Source organism: Amia ocellicauda, chromosome 22, assembly GCF_036373705.1.
Source record: "Amia ocellicauda isolate fAmiCal2 chromosome 22, fAmiCal2.hap1, whole genome shotgun sequence".
In the NCBI taxonomy this organism is placed as follows: Eukaryota; Metazoa; Chordata; class Actinopteri; order Amiiformes; family Amiidae; genus Amia; species Amia ocellicauda.
This window is the reverse complement of record NC_089871.1, coordinates 14,381,960-14,399,381: the sequence shown is the minus strand read 5'-3', so window position 1 is coordinate 14,399,381 and position 17,422 is coordinate 14,381,960. Positions and strand designations below refer to the sequence as shown.

The window sequence follows — 17,422 nt, the reverse complement described above, 5'->3', positions numbered from 1 at the left end:
GCTCTGGTACAAGGCAATCAATGCCCGCCACTTGCCTAATGTGTAATGGTCGCGGTTAGAAAACCTTGAAATTGAAAGTGGTTACGGATGCTACTGTGTTTCTGTTTTTGGAAAATGAAAAAATAAAGAAAAAATCTGGGCGTCCTGTATATCACATATCAAAAAGTGCCCTTTTTTTTTTTAAAGAAAATATGATTGGCTTTAAACTAACATTGCAACAATAACCAGGAAACATGATAATTAGACACAAATGCATCGCCTCCCCCACATGGTTTGGTTTTGATGAGATTGAATTTTTAATATTTTAAAGGAAAAAAGTGAAACCTTGTAAAAGAAAAAAAAAATGTAATTCATAACAAAACCAGGGGTAGAAATGTCCTGAAAATGCTGTGTGATTGGGAAAGAAAGGGAAAGTTATATCCACAGGTTTCTTGAGTTTAAATCAACTGACTGTTCAGATAGCAAGGTCTAAGCTACTGCCAGGCCTTGGGAGGCACCACAAAGACACAATAACGCAACTGCAAAGATTGCACACTGCCAAACCCTTCCCAAAACAATATTCACATACCGTTTAGCCCCAGACAACAGTGAAAGCATGAGGTGATGTTTTATGGCTTTTACTAAACAGCAATCCAGATTTTTTATGACACTTTTTGTTCATCAGACACACACAGACGACACACAATTGGTAATTCAGACAACATCGGAAATTAGTTTGGATGGCACCAGATGAAGTTCCACAGCAAATCAAGTTATACTACAGCCTAGCCCTGCACTGAAAAACTGGCCCGGTCAAAAGCATGTGGGCGAGTGATAATTATCTGCATGTGACACATCGGTTGAAGGGGGAACAGCGATCCCACAATGCACTTCAAATCTCAATGCTAGTCCTCTGCCTGCGGTAGCTCAGACACACCTCCTAAGACCGTTGTTTTACAAAAGCCACGACAATGTTGTGAAAACTATTATCTGCAGTATCCATAACACAAAATATGCAACTGGGAGGAAGGAGGCTTTGTTATGATAAGAAAGTACAAGGACAACCACTCACATGGACTCCCAGCTCCCTGCAACAAACTTGCGATAAAGCATTTCTCAGAGAAGCTTCAAGGCTGCCATACCAAAGCAGGGTCTCCACATTGCTTTAAGAGGGAGGAAGGCAGAGCAAGAAAGGCAAAGGAGGACAAGGCCTCCCCCACTCTCTAGACAAAGAGCTGGGGCCCACACTAGCAGAGCAAACTAGCAAGATAAGAGTATATCTTTTATCATAAAACACACAATCAGCCAGCACCTCCTCTGAACAACGGCCAAACCAGAGCCGTGAGCTTCAGAAGCTGTAGTTGATATTTAAACTTTCAAAAAGACAGGGAATCGAGGCAAAGCTACGGCTTTCTTTTTGCTGGGTCAGCGCTCAAGGAGGCCAACTCCCCTAAAGCACTTGGGCCCAGATGTGAGAAACTCATAGATCCCTGCATGCCTATCATTCCAGTCAGACACCAACGCCTCGTCAGCTCACACCCTAATGGGCGAAGCGGGTCTATGTTTAAAATGCACGCACTGTTTCTCATGATGTTTCAGTCGGACATGCAGTGATTTCGTGCCCCAGAGCCCCAAACACTCCCTAAGCCGCCCCTGTCAGGAGTTTCAGTTCCCTTCACGTCCTTCTCCCCACCCAGTAAAGGCATGAATAGACAATAGCTGAATGCATGACACAGGAAAGCGACCTGTGGCCACTGACTCAAACCCTGCACTGTGCATGGTCTTAACTTAAACTCAATTTATATAATTGCACACATTCTGCATGATAGTTATGTCTATTTCTGTCTACATATTTCCCAACTCTGTTAAAAGTAACATGTAGTTTGATTTTGCAATGCATTGAAAGATGTGCTTTGTACATTCAGCAGGCCACTACTTCAACATTATTCATATAATTATTGTTATTATTTACTTCTTTTCATGTTCAGTATAATTGAAAAGAAGTGAAAATAAAAAAGTAAAGTAAGTAGATAAGGGTGATTCTTCAAGTCCCAAAGCAATATTTGATTAATAATGCAAAAATGCAAATGACTGTCACAACAAAGCACATGGATATGATGGAAAATATTTTAAATTATGGAGTTATGTTTATTATGTCATTACCAATCACGTCATAACAGAAGTGTATACGAAATATACAGTAAGCCATATATACATGATAAAAACCACCAGGTAAATATTAAGGTAAGATTATAAAAAATGAGGAACTTTTTATATATATATATAAACGGCTATTATTTAAAAACAAAACGAATTTCTTAGAAAACAAATAAGTGCCATCTTTAATATTATTATTTAAAGCAGTAGGCCTATCGCTTATATTTGCAAATAAATTAAGTTTCACTCGTTATTACATTAATTTTAACTTAATTTAAAATGTATAGACTTTTGCAATTGGGATGGTAATGACGTTTTTCACATCGACTTCCTGAAAATTGTTTAAAACGTATACATTCTAAAAGTTATACATCACTCCTGTCCATAGAATCATTTTTCTAATAACTGTAGCCAAATATTTCAAAGGATATATTGTATTTTGAACCACTTTGTTTTGTAAGCATTATGTTTTCAAATTAAATGCATAAACACGTACTTTAAACGACATACTTACACAGATTCTTTCCCAATTAAAGGTGAACATAAAAGCTACCACAAACATCTCGCCATGGACAGACGGCGGAGTTAATAGCAGCAGCGCCATCTGCTGGAAAGGAAAGGGATGGACTGTGATGTGATTTCCAGAATCGAAATTGTCAAAATGATTCCAAATAAATCCTGCTCCAAGATCATAAGGGTCAGGGTAAAATCGATAAAGATGTATAATTTAATGTATAAAATCTGATACTTTCCCTGTTTGATTTATTCATATAGTCCCTTTTAATAGGCCTGTTTTTTAATCAGCTTGGAAAGTCAAGGGAACTTTTAAATGAAAACTACGAACCATTTTAGTTCCAATTTATTAGCATAGTTTACAATTGAGAGACTCTCAAGAGCATCAGAAGGATGTGGGACCACCATAGCAATCCCGGGAATGCAGCCGTGACAAATATAACTCCTCAGCTGACTGGCAGCCCGAGGGCGAACACAAACACTAACGTATCCCAGCCCTGTGGATGGCACTCTGTCATCTGGAAGTGTCCATGTTGACATGTGAACCTCAGGAACCCAACCAGGAATAGATCCTTGACATCAGAACCACGGCTCACTTTTCCCGTGACCTCATCGGACGACTTGCCTCCCAAGAGTCCCCGCGCAGAGGAGAGGAAGACATTCCTGCTAGGATATGTCCTTCACCTGGAAACACATGGACCTCAAAGGGGGGACATCCAAACCTCTGCATTAAGAGTCCAAATATAATAATCACATGAAGCATTGTAAATGAGTAGGAGTCAAGACAAACAAGGATCACGCGTGTTAAGATACTGGTAACATTTAAACTCAGTCCTCACTCCCGCAGCTACGTGGACAGAGGTCAGAGGTCAAAAGAGATGCACGGCTTTGTCTTGATGCACATTTTCAATTGGCTGATTTGAAAGATCAAAGGTCATTCGAGAGATATTCTCAAAAGCTTTCAGGTGTGACTCTTGTAAACACTTTCACAGTTGGCCCAAGTATTACTGCTACTGTTCACTATATCTAGAATAAAGGGCTGGCAGTAGAAATGTCTCTGGGCACACAGTAGCCATATCTCTGTCCATCACATTCTCAAGAGCATCGTTAGTCTTGCCTCTGCTGCTCTGCTTTATCACTGGCAGCAACAGGAGGGTGATGGACGTCTCCCAGCAGCATTTCACATCTTGCGCTTTTGCCAATTGGCCTCCCGTGGCTTTCAACCTCACATTCCTTCCCTTTCCACACTCGACATTGGACTTAATCTGTGCGATGTGGTTCACTGGAGGCACAGATTGAGCAACGTCTGGACTTCCATGGAGATCGGGTCAGGGTCAGGGTCATTATGAAATCTGTCCCAAGTAGGACTATTGTAATGGATAGTCGTGTAAGTGAAGGCCGTACTGAGTATTTGTGAAGGTCAAAGGTCTTAAATGAACTCTACAGCGTATGGTCAACAATCATAAAACTGCTTCACTTACACAATGTACAAGTATTTGAATACATGCAGCTACCCGATAGCTACAATATATACAGGAAACTTGAGTACTCAGCTAGTGAGGAAACTTAAGAAACGCTTTCAATTTTGCATGTAGAAGAGATTTTTCCCCCCCAACTTCTGTAGGAGTTTTTCATTATTAAATCATTGTACAAAAGTATAGACTTGATTGGGTGCCAAGTATGACGCACTGTGGTGAGTAAAGAAACTGCACTTTTGTAAGCAACCTGGCACAGATACTGTGGTTTTCAACTACCAACATTTTGAAGGAATGAATATATTTAGATTATTGTTCTCTCAGTGATCAATTAAATCTGAGAAAACTATGAACTTAATGCAATGTGAACAAAAAAATGCATATAACCATCTAAAGCAAATTAACGGTTTTGTAATTGAGCATGAAATACCAAACTCATGTGTAATACTTCTTGGGTAAATTATGAAAATATCTATACAGGAAAAATAAAAAAACACCAAATGTTTTAATGTGTCTGGTAATCATATATGGTCATTAGGTACAGGGTATATTCCTTTGATTAATTCCAGTTTCAAACTGAGCACTGCAATACCATTTGAAACAGACGTTACAAGTCTCAAATTTATTGAAATACAACCAAAAATGTATTGTCTCATTAAGTCCATAAAAGTCCAAAAACAATATTAACCAATAGCCATGGGCCGCAGCAAATTCCATTCACAATTAAATATTACAGAACATCTGACCAGGAATTCCAACACTCATTGTACACTTTTATCGCATAAAAGACATGAAAATAGAAAAGAAAAAATATACAAGAAGTGGACAGTTTTCACACCGACTTGTTTTTCCATTTACTTTTAAAACAAAGGACATTTGGAATGGCAGTTGACATAAAAAAAAAAAAAAAAAGGGATGCTAAGGTGACGTTTAAAACCCAAGATCTAATGTGTGGTTGTGTTTAGAAAGTGGATCTTTGAGTGAAACCAAGGGTAGGAGGGGGGAAAAAACTAAACAAGTCACAGTTGAGTTCACAATGCTCTCAAAGCTTTATATACGCAGCAGAAGGTTAAAACAAAACTATTGTCACGAACACGTTCCTAAGAGGAGGGAAAAAAGAAGCTAATAGCGCCGACCAAATGCGCCACCTTGCATGCCGCCACTGGGCATCATCTGGTTCTGTCGATTCAAGGCTCCGGAGAGAGACTGGGACGTTCCTCCTTGCATGTAGCCCCCTCGACTGCAGGGAGGGAAGAAAAATCATGAAATCAAGTATCTGCATGGGTCAGCAAACCACCTTTCATTGTAGATTAGATTGACACTCAGATGTCATCAGCTTTGAAAACTATACACCTGTGTAAATTAAGAGCAGCAATCTTTTGTATCCATTTTCTAATCTTACAAGATCTCTTTAATTGTAAACCGTTAAGAGAGTCAAACAAATGTTACCTTTGCATTCCTCCTCTGGCCATGTGACCCTGGCCCTGCATCCCTCGGTCTCCACCTGAAAGGTAACGAAGGGGCGCGTCAGGCAAAATAAATGAGACGAAAGAATGACGAAAGCCGAAACTAGGTGTTGTGTTGTACTCACTTCAGTGAATCAAGCTCACATGAGAAAAGCCTGTCAATGGTTCGGAGTACTTTAATTTAGCATGTCGTACACTATGAGGGGACCATGTGGGGGGGTCCCATCATAAATCAAGTCATGCCGATACAAAGCGGGTACAGACTTAACGTCAGTGTAGGGATGTGCAAAATTTTGCCAGAGAACACCAAAACGCTTCCATTTAAGACCACCGACTCGAGGTTTAGAACTGGAATGTAGACTCTTACCTTGCCAGCCTCGCTCCCCCTCCATTTTTCGGCCGTGGTCCCACTCACGCCCGTCTCTGAAGGGAGGAGAAGAGCAGAGTTCCCATTGGACAACACTGTAGGGTTGTACAGCCCTCAAGCAACGAATATTCATACAATCTCTTGACCTATTTCTATGGGCTCAAGTTGTGGAGTGCTAGAAAAGCCTCTCTCACACCGAGCAGGACTGTACAAACACCGAGCAAGTCTCACCTGGATGGATTCAGGCCCCGCTTGTCGTATCCCCCACTCCAACTGTCGCGAGCCTCCCTGCTGTGCCGGTCGCTGCGATCCGAGAAGTGCTGTTTTGAGACAGAGGAAATGAGAATGATGAATTCAAAGTGGCAAATACATTTCAGTTTAAATATTTTCATTGGACTAGGAAATCCGTTTACCTGTCCATCACGCTCTCCCATTATTCCCCTGGAGCCTTCCCTCCTACAAGACAAAGTTCAACCATTCAGCACGACTGTCACACCATTTAAAACGTACACAAAACCAGGAAAAATAACTAAGATGGAACCCCTCCTCTAACCCCTCAAGCTAAGGGCATGTGAAAGATCCTTAACACAGATGCTCTTCCTGCTCCCATCCTGAATTTTCCACACCTTGAAACTGCATGAAACTGAGAGACTTTTAATGACACTGCAGATATCACAAACTCTGTAAACATGGTACTAAATACTTCTGCCACAAAAAACCTGGCCTAGCAGGAAAAGGACTGTTAGAAGGTGGGGTTAAAATAAAATTCACCTCACAAACATTAAAACAGAAGTCTATCCTTATCCCCGACTACAGGTCATCATGACCACACATTCCAATACATTTCTCAGCCTGTGTTGGTTTCAGACTCGTTTATCAGTTTGGTCTCCACGAGGGATCTAGACTGATGCCCCGTAACTGGCTGGCAGAAGCCAAGGCAGCTTTAGGTTTTGCTCTTTAAGATGTCCATACCCAACAGCTGCTGTGCCTGGTCTGCGTTCTGCTTTCCAGTCAGCCCGCTTGTTGGCTTTCTCATCGCCCAGCTTTGCTACTTCGGCAGGCCTCCTCTCCGGAGCGCCCTCGGTTTCCTTTGAAATCTGTTCAGCTCGGAGCAGAAACCCATTGCCCGAGAAGTTCGCTGTCTTGGCATTTCTGTCAGAGGTGAGGGGCAAACAGACTTTAAACCAACTTCACGTTCCCCCAAGTGCGATTCAAGCGTTTACAATGCCACAAGCAGGTGTCTACTAATCCTTAAGGCGAAGGGGGGGGGGGGGGGCAAGAGTGGTGAGGGGGTGTAGTTACAAGTTAGTGGAGTTACAAGTTAGTGGAAAATTCAGAATGTCGGAGTCCAGGACATCAGCGTGAAATTGACCAATTCCTGACCTCTCTAGCATTTTGGGGGGGTTTAAAACCTTATTCTTGTAAATGAGCATATCAGCTAAAAATTTTGCTGGAAGCAAAAGTACAGCATACGTGTTGCCTGCTAGGCTCTTACAGAGGTCTAGATGCAGCATGACTTACACAGCACTATCCTGGGAGAGTCTGGGTTCCCATCTATTTCCCCAACTAGAATCCCCTATTGTTTCTTCCTGTTTTGAGATGGCGGAAGCTCATTTTGCATTTTCGCTACACTCACCGGTCCATTAGCAGGTCGTCCTGGTAGCGCCCGCGGTCCCGGTGGTCGAAGTCTTGGTAGCGTTCTTGCCGGCCAATATCCGAGCGTCCATAACGCTCATCCAGGGCGATCCTCTTGTCCGGCCAGTCGTCTCGCCTGCAGGGGATTCACACAGTTCACCACAATGCCAGCTCCCATCAAGCCTAAACCTAGAATCATCATCTCTAGAATAGGCATTCAGGCTTACTTTAACTCAGAAGAGACGGTGTGTGTTTACCTGCCGTCCAGGTCGTAGGGCCTCTTGAGGGGCCGGCGCTCCTGCTCAAAGCGCAGCTGCTCCTGCTGCCGCCGTAGCTCCTCCCTCTCCCTCTGGATGCGCTCCTGCTCGCGCCGGCGCTCGTACTCCACGCGCAGCCGCTCACGCTCCAGGTTCTCGCGCTCCATGCGGTCCCGGTCCAGCCGCTGCTTCTCCAGCTCCAGCCAGCCGCGCTGCCGCATCAGCCGGTCCCTCTCTTCCTTCTCGCGGAACAGGCGGATGCGCTCCCTCTCCCGGCGGCTGTCTCGCTCCCGGTCCCTCTCGCTGCAGCACAAGAGCACACGACGAGGGCAATGATCAACACCAATCCCAGAAAACACGATCTCCCTGCGTAGGAATTGCCAGCGCTAGCCGCCACACTCAGGTTGCAGGAAAGGCATTTAGTGTTCGACTCACTTCAGCGAATAAGCCTACACGCAAGGCCACACAATGGTTCGGAGTCAAGAGTTTCCTTTAGCATGGAGTACACTATGAGAGGGTCACGGGGAGGACCTACCATAAATCCAAAGCCATGCAAACTTCGAGAAAAAAAATCCCTTAAACACACTACAAATGATAAGGAACCATCGATTGTGGTCAGACTGACAAGACAAAACCCTGAAGGGGGAATTTCTGGATGAGGCCTCTGGGGAAGGCCAGGGGGTAATTCTGGATGAGCCGTACCCAGAGTGCCTGCGCCGCTCCACCTCCCGGATCTCGCGCTCCCGCTGCCTCTGCCGTTCGCGCTCACGCTGCTCTTTGATCTGGTCGAAAGACAGGATGTCCTTCTTCTCCTTGCTCTCAGATTTGCGATCCCGGCTCTTGCTGCTCTGAATTACAGAAGAAAAAAACACCAGAAATGATTAAGTGCTCCACCTTTTAACGGAGATAGAAGCAACAGTGCTATGAAGCTATTAAAATGCCAAAGACCGATATTTCAGTCCTGTGACCCGAATAAACCATTTACACAGATCTGAGATTTTCAAAACTTCCAGATAATGGACTTCCAAGGACGGAAGACAGACAAATGAAACAGGACTATTTCCTCTCAGTGACAATTCCCTTAAGTACTACTGAGCATAACAATGGTTAAGAAAGCGTCAGTGTTTACTCATGATGATAAAACTCCACTTACTCGCTCTTTACTCTTGGTTTTCACGCTGATGACGGGCTCACCCTTAGACTTATCCATCACCACTGTCCTCTCTGTGTCTTGCCATGGAAAAAAAATAAAAGGCACTGAAGGTATTCATGCACATGCTTTACACACTTCCCAAAAATGAGGGAAATGTCACAGTATTGGGGCAAATGAACTTGTAGGACCCACATCAGTGTACAAAGCCTACGTACAGAGGCCAGACAATGGTTTGGAGTACATTCATATAGCATGGAGGACACCGAGAGAGAATAATGGGACATGTTCCCTCCTCAATACTCAGCCATGCAGTCTAAATGACTCGCATTAATTCACACCCCCACAAATAAAGCAATGTTAAGGGTGTCCAATTTAAATAGTAAAGAAATTCAGTCTGCAGCACAGACACTATGAATCCCGTGAGGTCACGATTTATTCCGGGCTTACCTTTCCCGTCTTTTCCGGCTTCCCCCTCCTCGGGCTTTTCCTCCTTGATGGCATCAGATCTGTAGGAATTCAAATTAACATATGAAGTTGTGAGGAGGTACCATACCCTAGTTTGTGCCGTTTTAATGGGATGTCAAAGAAAGGAGAAAATCACAGCCTCTTGCAATATGGATATTACACCTTAATATCACAATCAAAGCTCGCATTGGCACACAAAGCAGCTCATTTCAGGTAGCTCGATTGGGTCACTCACTTTTCTGATTTGGAGTCGGAAGAATGCCGCCGGTCGTTGCTGCCGGGCTTCTTAGCTTCGGGTTTTTCGGCTGGTTTCTTGCCAGCTGGTTCATTCTTCGCCTGAAATTACAGATGTTAAAATAACCTTCACGCAGTAGATTTGTTAAGGCAGTAAAAATTGAAAACGACCAATGACAGGGAGACTATTTTTTTCAATTTTGAGGAGAGCAACGATTTCAAACAAAATGGATTGTGTGTGGACATGACTGACCCTCTCGACAGAGATCATTCGTCCGTGCAGCTCGGTCCTGTGCAGGTGACTGATGCACTTGGTTGCTTCATCGGTTGAGGACATGGTAACGAATCCATAGCAGCGAGCTCCCGGACTGCGCGCGTTGGTCACCACTTTAGCTCCAACCACCTAAACAGAGAGTACCACCCATGAAATGGAGGGCAGCACACTTAATGTAATCACTTTACAATGTGAGGTGCAGTTGTGCCCTTGAGCAAGGTACTGTACCTAGACTGCTCCAGGAAAAACAGAGCTGTAGAACTGGAAAATCGTATATATATACAAATAACGGGATAAATAATAAGTCACCCTGGATATGGCAAGGAGAATTTTAAATTTTTAAGAAAACTAGGACAAGTGCTCAATTTTCCATCAGTATAAAGTGAAGTGAAGAAAACGTACACCCTGACATCTGTGCTGCTCACTTCAGCGACGAGACCTACAGGAACGAAGGCCGGTCAATGGTTCGGAGCAGACTTTACTCTGGCATGGGGTACACTATGAGAGGACGATGTGTAGCATCCTGTCATAAATCCAAAACCATGCCTTTCCAGTTCCTCTAGAGTCTCAAACTAAAAGCAACTAGACTGACAGTCTCAAGTACATTTTCAGTGTTTTTTTAAAGACTGGACAAACTGACCTTGCCATATTTGCTGAAGAGGTTCTTCAGGTCTGTCGCTCTGGTGGTGGAAGACAGGCCACTAACCCACAAGTTCCTCCCACTGCTCGCTGGGATGCTGCCACTGGCTGGGGCTTTGATAAAGGGAAATCCATCGTTAGGTTGTAACTCAATGACCTTCAGAGCGAAGGCCAAACACACTGAATTCACTTTACAACTTCTTGCTGCTCCTTTTGAGATGTAGAGATTTCACGTTGCAGGTATACTAGCATTACAGTTTAATATACAGTTAGAAGTATGTATCCCGATGTATGTGTTACTATACTGATGGAACAGTAATTCAACGAAGCACAAAAGGAATCATGCTACATTTTGGACATACCAATTGAGACACAGAAATTCAGCAAAAGCAGACAGAATTCACTTAAAGGAGTCAGTTTGCTTCTACAGAAGTTGGGTAATCAGTATCACTGTTTGGAAATGAAATCAGTGAATGGATAACTGGAAAAAACCCAAGTAATCCAAATTCAGCAAAACCTGTATGATTCAATGAGAAACTCTAGATATTATAATGTGTAAAGTGACATCAATCCCAGGCATTTCTTTAAGAACTACACTTTAATGTGCATCTTCTGGAAATGGGTTTAGACAGTCAGTGGAGCTACAATTGAAAAATGAATCCATCCAGGAAGAATTAGGTCAGATTCCTGCTGATTATCAGGCACACATGAGCACCAGGGGGACAGTCTTATCTAGTGCAATTCTACTGTGTACAACCATTATTTTCAATGGTTTTTCTGCTTATGACTGCTTTTCGGCTTATGATGGCTACCATGGAAGCGCAAAAGTAGATGACATGACATGGACGATCTCTGGCAAAAAAACAAATGTTAGTTGTGTAAGCAAAGCAGGGTAATAAATAAGCCTACTGATCTAATAACCCAATGGACTTAAATCACAAAAGTCACAGAAAAGGTTTGCTAGTAGTTTAAATGGAAACTGTCAGGGAGGCAGACAGGCCTAGGTAACATTGAAGGTCAGTTTCACAGCATTTCATACAAGATCACAAGGAAATCTCTTGGGACATTCACTTTGCAATACACAAACAAAATGATCAAACATGCTTCGAAGTAGCAGTCAGGAAATACAGAAGTGGATGGAAGAATGAAACCACTAATTACATGATACTACAGGAATAATTAAACAAACGTTTAAAAAAATCTTACCTTTTTCATCCTTTGATTCAGGCTTACTACCTTTTTCCTCATCCGAACTAAAGAGAAAAAATCAGTTGTCAGATATTTATTTCTCTCTTCCCTTTTTCTTCTTGCAGTGGGTAGGCCTGAGAGTCACTCATCCACATTATCAATACCTACCTCGAGGACAAGATCTGAAATGTATACTATGAATGCACACTGAATGTTCCGGGCTACAACAAATAAAGGACACTTAACAGCAGATCTCGCACATAACATTCGTGGGGCTATTTAGCAGCCTTTAAAGATGGCCAAACAGACTTCCAATTACATTACTATAATAAAATAAAAATAAAATAAACAAATAAAAAAGGGGGAGGGGCATGAATATTTGGAGAAAGAGACAGATGCGTCAACCAATTAGAGACGACCTAACTGCACCAAACTGTTAACAAAAGGAGCCAATGTAACAAAGATAGCGATTGTTCTAGTAGACAGAAAACAACAAACCTCTTTGTCTGATCATCGCCCTCAACAGTAGAGGACTCTTTCGTTGCCGTCGTATCAGCTGCGTTCTCTTCAGTCTTCTTGGCTTCTTCCTCACCCTCCCCAACCTCCGCTTTTGACTCCTTTTCTGACTCAATCGCGCTTTCGGATTGTTCCGCGCCCTGTGCGTTTAAATTCGCGGCCTGATTACACCCGTTTTCGGTGTCCGTTTCATCTTCTTTGACATTCGAATCGTTTGTGTCCTTGGATTCGGCGTCAGTTTGCTTCGCTTCGCTCTTTTCCATGTCACTAGCGCTTTCGCTCTCCAAATTGAGGGCTTCCTCGGGTTTAACGGTGACCGACACATTGTCCTCCTCCTGGGGTTTTTCAGAGCCCTCGATGGCAGGGGACTCTTGCGCAGAAGGCTGCTCCTGTGGCTCTTCTTTAAGCGGCTCAGTTTTACAAGACCCGGCTACTTTCTCATTTTCTACGGATTTAACAGGAATAGAATGGCACACAGTTTAATCACTTCTGAAACACAGCAATCATAAATGTGGAACTTGCAAGGCTGCAACAGGACGTGAACCTTTCTTTAGATTAAACCAGAGACTGGAAAAAAACAACAACCCAAAGAGACAAAGAAAAGAAAAAAAAAAAACAAGCAACTACTTTTAAAAACCCTACTCAAATATCGACCATTTTCTCATTTCACCTGATGCAGGGCAGAGAGGACAAAGTCTGAGCTGAAGAAAGCCAAATGCCCGGGGATGCGGTCCAGTGAGGTTGAGCATCTTCATGTGATTTCCGCAGATGAGATTTAAAGTGTCCGTGACGTTGCAACGATTTTTGATTGTTTTTTGTGGTTTGTTAATTAGGAAATTCAGAATTCCTCTGCAGTTGGCAAACAGGCAGTTAAGAGTTCAATAGGGATATCTCCAAGTTGTACACTACAAAAACTGAGTCCTAAAATGGAGCTTTGGCGCATTTCCTTGAACCGTTTCCAATGAAGGGCTCCAATCTTCTCAACTTGTCAGTCTTCATTTGTGGCAACCTAAAAACACTGCACAGTATCTGCAACAACTAAGTGAAGACCTCATTTTAAACACTAGTCCTGCTGTGCAAATTACTGACCCTGTGTTCGATTTAACTCACAAGTTGAAAAGGTTTTGCAACAGCAAAATCAGGATTGAAAAGCGTGGAGGAGCCACTACATATAAAGAAGCCAATTCATTCAGATTGCTGAAGGCAGACAAGTGCCAGTTTAGAGAGATGTTTCCAACACAGAGACAGTAATTCTCTTTGGATTTCCAGTCTCTATCGGGCAACAACCACTCAAGAGCATGAACACTCAAGTCAAGCAAATGCCTAATAACGAATTATAAACTGTGGGAAGAGTGGAAGTTAGTTTTTTTTTTTTTTTCCTTTCAACAGTACCTGTTTCCTCTTTAAGGTCTTCGGATTCCTGAAAAAGAAAGAAAAAGTTTAGATGGGGCAACTGAAGCACGTCAAGATACATCATTTGTCAAATATATGCTGTACAGACAGTAAATTCAGTATAGCTTTCACTGTTACATTAAAAAAAAAAAGAGCTGTAAGTATACCTGGTTACATTCGTCCACTTGGAGATCGTCGTCTTTTGAGACAGTGCCAACAGTTTCAGTCTCCATATTCTGATCCTAAAATTAATTAAATTAGGTTACATTTCCCCCCAAAATGACAACCTCACATTTTCAGATTTCAGATTAAATCCACAGCACCCAGGGGAACGGCAACAAGCAAAAACCTGGCAACGTTGTGTAAGGATAAGCATATGGATGTATGGCTATTTTATATTGTACCGATTGTATTTACTGCACTTAGTTATGCTTTGAAAATGTTTCTTGAGAAGACTAAGTCCCCGTGGGTAAGGATGTCTGCCAAGAAATAACACTGTAGGTCTCAATTCACAAACTCTACACCACTATAACAGTACTGTGATTTTCCGTTTTATACATCAAAAAATATATCATTTCAAAAACATCATGCCTGAATCTTGCCCTTGACGAAACTCTGTATTTGCAGCTCAATGTGAGCAAAAGTGGAAAATAAAGTATGGAATTAAGGAATTAGTATAGGCTGGTCTCACCTCCTCCGTCTTAATGTCGGGTTTCAAAGCCAGGTCTGCATCTTCATGTGAAAAGCTCTCCGGCAAGTCTTCGGTGTCATCTTCGTTAGAGAGCGAGTCCAGAACCTCGTCAGCGTCGTACTCGTCACAGTCCGCCGGGATGCCGTTATCAATCTCCGCCTCGTCCAAGACGCTCATGTCCATAATGTCCATCTCCTGCAGGCTGTCCAGGTTGACCTCCAGGTCATCCTGGAAACAAGAGGTGGTATGCTCTTCTTGATTTCCCAGATCACATGGTTCCCTTAACTAAGAATCAATAAAATGATTCTTAATAAAATCTATATTGTTGTACAGGGTATTACAGTAACTATAAAGCACAAGCCAGCCTGGTTACTGTGAACTGAGCTGTGGAAGTCAGATATAGTGGATTTCTTACATGAAAAGGGGTCTTCATACATCTCTAATGTAGGATATACTAGTGCTTTGTGAAACACCCAGATCTTACAGTTGTTAAGCATTTCTCATGTTCTCTACAGTCTTTGATGAGTCAGAGGCTTGCAATCTCACCTGTCCATCTCCCGAATCTTCTTCAATTGTACTGTCTTCAAGTCCGTCTGTCTCCTGACGTTTTCCTAAGTGGGGGGAGAATGTAAATATTTCATACAGGGGGAAACAAAAACAAAAATAAAAACAGGTACACTTACAGTGTTACTAGGAAATGCAGGTAAACCAGTTTGTTATCTTGGAACTAGTGTAGATGGAAACCCAAATAAAAGCATTTCCCAATAGAGAATAACTCAACAGTCGTCAGACTTCTGGCAATCTGGCTTTTTAATAACTTGGAAATGTTTTACGTGAGATTACAACATGCTGCAGTAATTTAAGACCAGGCAATGCTAGGCCACAGAGAAGGGCTCGGATAGTAGTCAATCGCAACCCTACGCACCTTTAGTAGCCCGCTTTGGTGTCTTCTTCGGAGCTGCGTCTAGTGTGATCACTATTTCATCTGGGTTCCCACCTTCTTCTTCAATCGCCTATGAGGAAAAGAAAACAGTCTTACACTGCCTGGTGCATTTAAAGAACTCACATTTTTATATACTGTTGGATGCACATGGGTTTGTTAACTGGCACATCAAAGCATCTTATATTGAGACTCCACACTTAAAAGCGAATTAAATGCAACACTTGGACTAACTATACAAACCTCTTGAAAAAATGCAAAGGCTGTATGTTGAAAATACCACCGGAGTCTATTAGTCCCACTGCATCAATAATGTACTGTACTCATCTACCCACGACTAGAATTAAACTGCTGCCTGAAGCACTATGGACTATTTCGTCCTTCAACCTGCATTTACTTAACACTTCGAGGAGACGGATCAGATCATGTAACAGGATGTCTGACTGCATATTCATCATAATTACATAACCAGCAGAAGAAAAATCCCATCAAAGATTGATTATATGTACACTAACACATCGATGTCGGACACATCCCGCCAATGCACAGCATTTTAAAACGGCCAGGCGTCAACTTCCAGTTTCGATTAATCCGATCCCAGCACTGAAGACAAACAAAATGAAACCGTGTTTTTCAAATCGCGTTTGAAGTACGAGCCACACGGAGGCGCGGAAGTGATTTATCTTCCATTACAAAAAATAAAGTCAGAGAATATGCTAATAACGCCTATAAAACCTGGCTGAACAACTGATCGACGCAGTGCAAACCAATGAAGCATTTCGTTTTAACAATGCATGAAGATCTTAATACCCAAAGGACGCTTACGTAAAATCAGGCTTATGACTGATGCCTATTTTGTTCATATTAAATCCAGTCCTTATTTCCCTTTAGATCCTACGAAACACAATGAATTTAAATACAGCGATTTCAATAAAAAAAAAACGCAGATGCATATTTATTAGGCCAGCAGTGCGCTTTATGCGAACATCCGGACACGGCCTAGCGCCCCGCCGTTACCTTTTTGAGCCTCTCGGACAGCATGCTCTTGTTGCCCGTGGAGTCGAGGTTGCGTTTCTTCAGCTCGGCCTTCAGGTCGATCACCCTCAGCTCGGACAGCTTGCGCACCCCGGCACCCTCCGGGATTTCCACAGACACCGGTTCTGCGGCCGACGAGCTTTCAGCCATTCTGGGTGTGAAGGAAACAACTAGGTATGCAACGAAATGAAATCAAACGTTTGAGGTCGTTATCCCGCACTGAAACGCGCCACCCCGGACAAAATGGCGATCTCTGAAGACTCCGGGAGAGAATGAGAATAGGAGGTTCTGCACATGCGCACATCGGTAAGCCCGTTGCGGATAGAGTCTGCGCAGTGGAGAGGTTCCCGCCTGTGCGGCGTGTGTACAAAAAAATAAAAATGTGTATGGTACAATTCCACATTTAAACAGGGGATTACGATTTACTCATTTAACAAATTGCTTGCCTATTCTCCACACGCCTGTCTGCAAAGATATATAACAATAAAGCTACAAAATACCCAACAGTTGCATTGGCTAAAGAGCCGGAGTTGTCGAGCTGTCCTACTTGTCGAAAAATACTACCGGACGGAGCCTTTGCCGTTTTTTTAATGAGAGAAATCAGTAGTCATTATGGTGTAATTTAGTGGCAGTTAATGGTATAATAACGCACTGTGTTATCATTTTATGGTTAAATTAAACCTTGTCAAAACATCCTACCTGCAGTATGGTATTGGGTAGCACAATTTGATAAGCAGACCAACCATAGTCTATGCAAGCTTTGACATTGATTATTTATAGGCCTATCCTTTCTTAGATGCATGTTTGATCAAATCACAGAACAGCATAGTTACATGAAAAACACATGTATTCAAACACATAAAGAACTTTAAATACATTTTGAACAAGTGTATGTTGGCTGGTTGTCACAATTGACACATTCAAAATGTCACCCCTCAGTGAAAATAGTTTGTAAATCTGCCTCGTTTAACAACGTCAAACATGAGGACGAATCAATTCCATTATAGACATTACTGCAGCAAGTTATCAGTGTTTATATAGACCTA

At 42.5% G+C, this 17,422-nt stretch overlaps 1 protein-coding gene and 3 non-coding genes across 10 annotated transcripts; all 4 read right to left on the bottom strand.

Annotated features, from left to right (window-relative positions):
- Positions 1 to 4,727: 4,727 nt before the first annotated feature.
- safb (scaffold attachment factor B) lies at positions 4,728 to 16,652 on the bottom strand. Of its 7 annotated transcripts, none has more exons than XM_066696356.1 (22): positions 16,359 to 16,652; positions 15,327 to 15,414; positions 14,948 to 15,012; positions 14,402 to 14,686; positions 13,878 to 13,952; positions 13,711 to 13,738; positions 12,301 to 12,763; positions 11,821 to 11,867; positions 10,616 to 10,728; positions 9,955 to 10,104; positions 9,703 to 9,803; positions 9,450 to 9,508; positions 9,003 to 9,079; positions 8,552 to 8,697; positions 7,850 to 8,152; positions 7,594 to 7,728; positions 6,930 to 7,109; positions 6,371 to 6,413; positions 6,189 to 6,277; positions 5,958 to 6,013; positions 5,574 to 5,628; positions 4,728 to 5,364 (listed from the first exon to the last, which is right to left on the bottom strand). In XM_066696356.1, the coding sequence occupies exons 1-22, from the start codon at positions 16,524 to 16,526 to the stop codon at positions 5,247 to 5,249; spliced, it is 2,844 nt and encodes a 947-aa protein (XP_066552453.1). In that variant the 5' UTR covers positions 16,527 to 16,652; the 3' UTR covers positions 4,728 to 5,246. The 7 variants fall into 7 exon arrangements, with proteins under 7 accessions (XP_066552453.1, XP_066552454.1, XP_066552455.1 ...); XM_066696357.1 differs by having other exon boundaries at positions 9,003 to 9,073; XM_066696358.1 differs by having other exon boundaries at positions 14,402 to 14,629.
- Positions 5,701 to 5,833, bottom strand: LOC136718627 (small nucleolar RNA SNORA42/SNORA80 family). The gene has a single exon (XR_010805299.1). It is a non-coding gene; the product is annotated as a small nucleolar RNA SNORA42/SNORA80 family (small nucleolar RNA).
- Positions 8,270 to 8,403, bottom strand: LOC136718626 (small nucleolar RNA SNORA42/SNORA80 family). Its single transcript, XR_010805298.1, has one exon. It is a non-coding gene; the product is annotated as a small nucleolar RNA SNORA42/SNORA80 family (small nucleolar RNA).
- Positions 10,386 to 10,521, bottom strand: LOC136718625 (small nucleolar RNA SNORA42/SNORA80 family). The gene has a single exon (XR_010805297.1). It is a non-coding gene; the product is annotated as a small nucleolar RNA SNORA42/SNORA80 family (small nucleolar RNA).
- Positions 16,653 to 17,422: the final 770 nt, after the last annotated feature.

Excerpts from the sequence above, each read along its gene's own strand:
- safb (XM_066696356.1), bottom strand. The coding sequence starts at position 16,526 with ATGGCTGAAAGCTCGTCGGCCGCAGAACCGGTGTCTGTGGAAATCCCG. Across the intron at positions 9,080-9,449 it reads AGCCGGAAAAGACGGGAAAG|ACACAGAGAGGACAGTGGTG; the intron begins GTAAGCCCGGAA and ends TTCCATGGCAAG. Across the intron at positions 5,365-5,573 it reads GCCAGAGGAGGAATGCAAAG|TCGAGGGGGCTACATGCAAG; the intron begins GTAACATTTGTT and ends CCCTCCCTGCAG.